Source organism: Gymnoscopelus braueri (assembly GCF_963280865.1).
Source record: "Gymnoscopelus braueri genome assembly, chromosome: 16".
In the NCBI taxonomy this organism is placed as follows: domain Eukaryota; kingdom Metazoa; phylum Chordata; class Actinopteri; order Myctophiformes; family Myctophidae; genus Gymnoscopelus; species Gymnoscopelus braueri.
In genome coordinates this window covers 27,263,014-27,271,220 of record NC_137616.1, presented here as the reverse complement: position 1 = coordinate 27,271,220, position 8,207 = coordinate 27,263,014, and the positions used below count along the sequence as shown (strand labels likewise).

The following is an 8,207-nucleotide window of genomic DNA, read 5'->3' as shown; positions in this document are numbered from 1 at the left end:
TTAGCTTTCAACTGCAAGACACCAAATCAATGCTTACACCGCTCCCAAAACCCCTCCCTTTCGATCCCTTCTCCCGTCTCCTTTTCCCATCCTTCTTTTCACTCTCAATCGCTCCATTCCCCGGCGGCCTCTGTCAATCCCTCCCCCAGTGGTGTAAAGTAACTAAGTACAATTACTCAAGTACTGTACTTAAGTACAATGTTGAGGTATTTCTTTAACTTTTCTGGATTATTTCCAATTTTCTGTACTTTTACTTATTTTTTATACATTTGGAAACTTGTAAAAATGGGACATTCTGCATAATGAATACTTTCTACTTTTGGCACTTTAAGTACATTTTGACACCGATACTTTGTACTTTTACTCGAGTACTGCTCTCCCCTCGCCTCGTTTATCTCTGGCTGCCCCTGGCGCCAGTAAAGGCTAACGCAATGGAAGTGTCTCTGGAGCCCAGCCAATGTCTCGAGGCCCGTCTTAGAATAGCGCAGGTCAGTGCTTTAGTCAGCCTCCGGGAGCGCACATTATAAATACATGGGCATCCCCATTGGCGGGCATTTATCATTCCGGAGGTCTGCGGCAGCAACTCTGCGGTTGACAGAAAGGCATGCTGACATATCGACTGGACCCTGGGGGACTGGGATATCAGGCTCTTTGGTCTCTGCGCAAAAGCACAGTCATTCTGAATCAGTGTGGTGCTGTGTTCTTCTGTGTGCGTGTTTGTGTGTTTGCATCTCAGAAGCTTTATTCAGCAAATACTTTAACCCATTAACTCATGCAGTGCCACATGACGTCAAAGACGTCACGTGGCCTGACGCCCCGTGTGCCACATGACGTCAAAGACGTCATACAAAAAAAACAAAAACATGTTCAGAACCCAAGATATGATGATTTGAAGATTTGCTGCTCCATTCACTCTTTGTTTAAGTACTTACTGAAAAAGGTAAAAAAAAATCTCGGCTCCTAAGCACTTTTTTTTTTACAATGAATTTTGCTGTGGCGCTCAGAGCCAGAATTCCATAAATAAGCATGGCATTGAAAGAGTTAAGACCAGGAAATCATCTGTGTCATTTTAGATTTTAGCTATAAATACAGAACATTGGTTGGCTATTCAAAAATAGCAGATATACAAGCTCACAGCGCGTCACTTCGTGCCGCGCTGCGAGCTTGTAGATCTGCTATTTTTGAAAAATGGTAAAAATTGGCGCAAATCTTTGAATATACGTATATTTTTTAAGCGTTTTTTTTTACTCAAATCTCTGCTTCTTGGGGTCCCTGGAACAATATATTTTGACATGGGGGTCCGCGGCCAAATAGATTAATTTTGGGGACAATTCACATGAAAAAGTTTGAGAACCATTGATATAGCAAGTTTTTCAGAAAACTGTTAGGATTAAGAAGACATTATGTAGAACCGGCCTCAGGTCTTAATGGGTTAAGTTAATAATAATTAAATGTAAAAAAAAAAAGTTCCTTTATTAATTTGTAACTCCTCCAAGAGTGTATGAATGTAACGAAAGGGACCCATAAATGTGTTTTGGGGTAAACTGATAGTCACATTGACACATGGTAAATGGATGACAAGAAATACAGTAAATAATAGACAGTAGAATATACACTGCAAATGATACATGATATTAAAATCACCAGGTGCATTCAGATGCAGAGCACACAGTATGGTAGCAGCAGAGTCAAAACTCTCTCTGCCCGTTTACTCTGTCTCATTATTGATTTGGACAGCTGTTTGTTTGGTTGGAAGACCTGCATGCTTCTCTCCCAGCAGGAGCCATCCAACTTTTGCAGAGCAATTAGGCCGGGCGTAAACAGATATTTAAGTTATTGATGGGGAGAACCGGAAATGGGCTGGAGACCCATGGATGGAATAGCAATGATGTGATTAAGAGGATCGGATCTGTGAACGCACGGCAGACAAAGGAGGCCGAACAGAGTCAAATGTGAATGGGTGCTTTTGTGTCCGCACATCTATTATGAACTTCACGTGTCTCGTATGCAATCCATTAAAGATGTACTTGTTTCTCACGGTCATCTAGGGTTCTTTGTGAACGAAGTGTGCTTTCCATTCTAAGCTGTTGGCCGCCTTCCAACAAAGACAAAGCCACTGCTGATCTCACAGAGACCACGTACATTCCCTGAAGAAACCCTGTACCATTGTCACAGGCGAAGGGAAATTCTCTTCTTGAACTATCCTTATTTTCTCTGCTATTGTATGTAGTTTCAAAAGTACATGGTTATAACAGCTGACGTCAATTAACCTGTAATGTTCTTTTCTTAATGGTATTCCAATCAATATCGGTGAAGAGTGCTTGTATTTTCCCCTGTGCCAGGGTCTTACTGTAGGTCTCCTATAGCAAAATAAATACAACACGACTAACCCTGGACTCCTACTAGAGCAATCCTTGCGGAAAATGCACATTGTCATGCTAAACCCTAAGCTGCTTTACTGCAGATAACCGTGTCCAACCGACCTGGGAACGTGCATTATACGTTACCTGGTGCAGGAGCTGTCGGAGACGATGGAGCTGGGACTCCAGCTGCTTGTTGTGTTCCTCCAGGATGTGCATGCGGGCCTCCAGGCGGCCCTTGTGTTGACGCAGAAGCTTGGCCTCAGCCAGGAGGTCGGCCTCGTCGGGGAGGCCAGAGGTGCCCTCAGCGTCCCAGTGGCCCCCGGTAGGGAGCCCTCGCTGGCTGTGCTGTTCCTTCAGCTGTTCGTATTCTCTCTGCAGGGTCCTGGGAAGGAAGTTGTCAAGACACACAGGGTGAGAGAGAGAGAGAGAGAGAGAGATTGATGCAGCAGATCTAAAAGCCTCCTCCATGTTGTAAACACACAGCAGGGAGTCAAATAAGTAAAGAATACCTGTCATTTTGACCTCTTCCTTGTGCTTTCACTGAAAAAATCATATCTAAAGTAGAAAGTCACACACAGAGAGCCTCCAGCATATCATCGGTCCTGCGACTCCCTCCTTCCACACAAGCACTTCTCTCACTATACAGCTGTCAGCTGCAGTGCTTTACTTAAGTAGCCGTTTATGAGCCTGGCAGTGAAACACGGTGTGTGTTTGTTTGTGTGAGTGTGTGTGCGTGTGTGTGTTTGTGTACGTGACGAGCGTTAATTCGCTCCGGAAGAGGCACTGAAAGCTCAAAAGCCTCTCTGCAACAATAGCGCGCAATATAGTTCCGTCTGCTCCTAAGCCATTTCCAGGCACTGATCAAAATGCAGAATGACTTGGCATGTGTGTATGAGACCGCACCAGCATACGGAAAGTGTGAGTGAGTGCTTCTGTGCGATTGTATTGGGAAATGAGACAAAAGCATCGTGTTGTAGACAGAGCGAGACGACCTGACCAGCAAACAAGGCAGCCACAAACAGACAGATCCACTGAGCACTGAATAACATTTCCTGATGACAGCTACTGTGTACAGTACGTTTTGATTGATTTTACATATAAATCTGCCTCAGTTGCGACCGACAAAGTCGATTCCCTATCTAAATCAACAGATCTACCCTTCATCCAAACTCATGCCTCTAATTTTTGCCTGACAAGTTTTTTGCCAGACGTCAACACTGGCACAGGTCACCTACTGTACGTACCTCTGTTCCTCCTCCAGGCGGTTGATGATTCTCTCCAGCTCGCCTCTCTCCTCCCTCTCCACAGATTGTAGGATCTGAGCAGGGCTCTGGGGCTGGCTACAGGGGGACACCTCTCCGCCCAGGGTTTGACAGTACTGCAGAATCAGGGCATGCTCGTCGTCCCTACAGACACAAAATGGCCATGTTTACATTTACAGGATGTTAGAAGGTCCATAAAGATGACTGTGCACTGTTAGTCAACAGTGTGACCACACAAGGGCCGGCATTTCACTTTGTTAAAAACATTCAAATATGAACAAACAATGGGGCAAATCCCAGTATATGGCTGGACCTTGTATGGACAATGTGTGAAAGTGTGGGCAATTAAGGGATAGTCAGTGTGGGAGTTGAAGTGAATTCTGGATATGCAATATCCATCTGCAATTTCCTGTTGTAGTCCCACTACTAGGCTCGTTTCTGAACTACAACGTAACTTTCATGAGTTGTAATTTCTTGGCTTGTGCTGAATAACTGTATGCCTGCGATTGGCTACTGGTACATCCCATAAGTGGTGTAGATCCAATAACCCAGATGGATAGGCATACTGTATTAGGCACCCAATTGTCTAGTTCCATTCAATATCCTGGAGGAATGATTACTTATGCGATTGGCTAGCCCGTTGATAGGCCAACCAGCCAAACAATGTTGTAACTTAAAGATTTGTGTAAATCAGTTCATAATTGCTTGAGATATACAGCAAACGGACAGACAAATAGAAAGGTTAGGGCAAAAACATTGCCTCCTTAGCTGAGGTAATGCTTATGGATGGCAGTGGTTTCAATCCAGTTCTTGAATTGACAAAAGAGAAAATATATTTGCAGCCCTACAGTATATCTACTGCAAATAATCAGTCAGGATGGCACAGTGTCAACAGCAACAGAAGCAAAGGAGTCTGACATAACTAAAGCCTGCTTTAGTACTCATTCATAGACTCACCATACTGTGCATCACTCATCTCAGCAAAGAAGAAAATATGTGCCCTTGTGTGGCCCACGCCAGCTTAAGTGCAGAGTGAAAAATGGCAGCTCACTTGCACCTGATCTATACTGGGGTATGTTGCTCGCAGAGATACTACAGTGTGAGATATTTAGCTATTGTAGGCCCGCCACACCATGAGACCCCCAATCCCCTGAGCAACACAGATGTGTCAGGTTTCCATTATCTGATAATGGAAACGAAAGGAGGCAGGGAGGAGATGGATGAGTGAAGAGAGGGGACGGGAGGGGAAGCTTGGCAGAAAGATAGGGAGCTACAGTATGCAAGTGCAAGAGAGAGAGCCACCGAGGGCGAAAAAAAAGACACAGAGTGAAAGATAGACAGACAGACAGATTGAGAGACATGGCTGTGTGCGCGGGTGTGGTTGTCAGGCATAGCCGCGGGATCTAGGGGTGCTGGGGGTACCGCACCCCCCCGCGTATCCACCAAAGAGGTTGTAAATGAATGAATATTAATGCAAAATAAATATGTCACATTATTCATCATGTATAATCAGGGGCAGGGGTATAAAGAAAATAGGAAACTACAGCCTTTTTGTTATTATCGCAAATGAACTGGACCGTGACTAATACATGTATTATGTTCTGATGGCCCGCCGTGTGCAAATAATATGGTTATGTTGTTTAGGCTGTGTGATGGCTGGGTGGAATTTGCACTCCACACCCCTGCACCACCTGGTCAAAACTACTTCTTGAGGCTATGTTGTCAGGGTTTAGTCTCTATCCCCTGTACTTCGTTCGGACTCATGCAGTGTAGCCTATAATGCAGTCAAGCAGTGTAGTCTGAAATGTACAGTAACCTGTAATTCAGTCATGCAATGTAGCATGAAATACTGTCATGCAAGTGAAGCCTGTAATGCAGCAGCAAACAGGATGGAAGACACACAGTGGGCTTCACACAATGAGTATAAACCTCAAAAGCTCTTATTATATTATGTGATATGAATTCATAGCTGCAACAGCTGCGTGTTCTGTGATCCACAACTCACTTCAGTCCTAGCCGTGTCTGCTTTTTCCCTGCCTTGTTTTGGTTGCTTTGTGGCGAGATGAATTTATCCGTGAGTTGTTTTTAAAATCCCTCATGCCAAAAATCTTCTTATCTGTCTATGCAAATAACATTTTATTACTGTTAGCTCTTTCTTAGTTCTGCTTCTTTATGCTATCACCTCGTTTGAATAAACGGAACACAGTGGCACATTAGAATTAATGACATTCTGAGGCACTCGAAATCTCGGGGACACAACTTGGTACACCTAGTGCCAGGCGCCCATAACCATGTTAGACATAGCATCCTCCAGGGACCATAACACTAAGACTGTGGCACATTTGATGTAGGGCACCATTGAGATGATTTGTGCTGGACAGTGAGTTCAGCAAATGTGCACGCTTGTTCAGTTTATCAAGACCGTCACACGCATATTAAGAAGGACTCCAAAGAGCAAGCTTTGTCTCCGATGTAATTACCCTATATTTCATGAGAAAGGACTATGGAGTGTGGGCAGCTAATGAATGCTACGCACGTGGACTGCATCAACCTCGTCTGCTTGGAACAAAGAATGCCGAGCAGACAGCATTGCGCTCAACCTACATAAGCTGAAGCGTCTTCTGGGGGTAGCAAGCCCCTGGTGTACCATTGTGTTAAAGTTTAACAAAAGCAAAAGCAACACAATGCATTGTGTCAAAGCTGAACTTTTCATGAGGTGAGCCATGAATGAATGGTGCTACTGTAAAAAGCAAAACTATCTGGGAACTCAAACCTTTTCTGAAAGTATTTGTGGAATCTTCAGACATTGTAAAATGTCTCTGAAAACATTCCAATACCTTGTCCTCAGAAACAATTAGGCTCTCCTTTTCTCTCCAATTCTTTTGTCTGGTCGCACCCACACATTCTCTTCCTAATCTTTTTCTCTACTTATTTTCCCCCCTTCTCACTCCAAAAAGACTTTTCTTTCTTGCCTTTGACATCCGTGATTGATGTTTCCCTCCTTATGTCGTAATGTGCTGTAGCGTGTGCACGCGAACACACATGCGCGTGTTCTCCCTCGACACAGAGACGGTTTAGGTTATCTGTCATTCTCATTCTTCCATGGAGACGGTTGCCAGGGTGGAAATGCTGAGTCAGCCAGTAACTACATAAGATCCTTGGAAGGAGAGACGTGGAGAAGCCAGATTTGACACAGCCCCAGCTTAACGTGCATCAGCAGAACTTGTTAGCAGGCCTCAGGAAACTACACCTATATGCACACACACACACACAGTGAGTCACTCACACAGCACACACGTATGGGTGTATAGCGGTGAGGTTAGTGACAGGGATGTTTAGGGGGGGGGGGGAATTGGTGGTGCTACAGCCCACTGGGACTGTGTGTGTGTGTGTGTGTGTGTGTGTGTGTGTGTGTGTGTGTGTGTGTGTGTGTGTGTGTGTGGAAGGAGGCCGTTCCCGCACACATTGAATGACCAATTAAACAGGACCCAGCACAGCACAGTAGGACGCTACAGCAGCCATGCAGAGGAAGAGCCCTGAGGACAGGAGCAAGAGGGAGAGAGAGCAAATGGGGACTACTGTGGTGATCAGGTTGGGCTCTCTGCTGAACGCTGATTCACCAACGAGAGTAGCTGGAATACTGGAGGGAGAGAAACATGAAGAGGAGGAAAAGGGTGGTGGAAAGGAACTAAGTATGACAGTAAGAAAGCATGAAACGTGCATAATAGTGATGGATGGAAGAGCTATTAGTGAGACATAGAGGCAGCGGTGCTCGGTGAGGGTGAAGGGAGGACACAGCTGAGGGGAACTTTTATAGCCAATGGAGCAGGACTTCAGTCAAAGGGCCCTGATGCATAGTTCATTTACATATCACACGCACACGCATGCACGCACGCCTCCACTGAATAGCACTGTATGCGAGGCTGAGTCAAAGGACAGAGATAGACATTGAAAAAGATAGAGTGACAAAGCGAGAGAGAACAAGGTAAAGGGAGCGCTACAAGTACAAGAGAGACAGAGAAAGAGTGGGAGGAAATGACAGAGGGAAAGAAGCAAAACCCTTTTACCACTCCCCTGTGATGAGACTTTTTTTAACTCAATTTACTCTGCCGTTCAGTTCGAGTGAGTTTGGCTTCTGAAGCCTTTTCAAAAGACTGTGTTTTCTTTTTCCTCTTTCTTGGGCGGGGGGGTATTTTTCCCCTTTTTCCTCCTGATTGTTAACACAAATAAAGGCAGTTCGGAGCTTCACCTGAAAAGCTGGTTGAGCACAAAAGGTAACACTGTACATGATAAGGCTAAAATGATGAAAGGAGAGAGGGACAGAACAGCAGGCAGGAAATGTTGATTTAGATAGAGGGGGAAATGAGAATAGAGAGACAGAGCACGAGAGGGAACAGTAAAAACAAGGATAGACTGGAAAGAGATAGGAAAAACTGGCTGGGTGAAAGAGAGAATGAGAGAGAGATGGGGGAGAGAGAGAGATGACAGGCATTGATGACAGCTTTTGGCTTTGGCCGACGGTGAAAGAAAACAGACAGCATTCTCTTTCTAATCATGGCTTCTCTCTCAGATAAATGTATGG

The 8,207-nt window shown here is 44.9% G+C and overlaps 1 protein-coding gene across 12 annotated transcripts in view; it reads right to left on the bottom strand.

The window, feature by feature from the left end:
* The window catches only part of utrn (utrophin), a gene marked incomplete at its 3' end in the record, with an annotated part of 232,858 nt that overhangs the window by 7,449 nt on the left and 217,202 nt on the right, over window positions 1–8,207 (bottom strand). For all 12 annotated transcript variants that reach the window (XM_080452440.1, XM_080452443.1, XM_080452444.1 and 9 more), the window contains 2 exons: window positions 3,608–3,769; window positions 2,508–2,745 (listed from right to left, as the gene is read on the bottom strand). In XM_080452440.1, coding sequence (XP_080308566.1) covers window positions 2,508–2,745; window positions 3,608–3,769 — 400 coding nt within the window. The remainder of the gene's footprint in view (window positions 1–2,507; window positions 2,746–3,607; window positions 3,770–8,207) is intronic.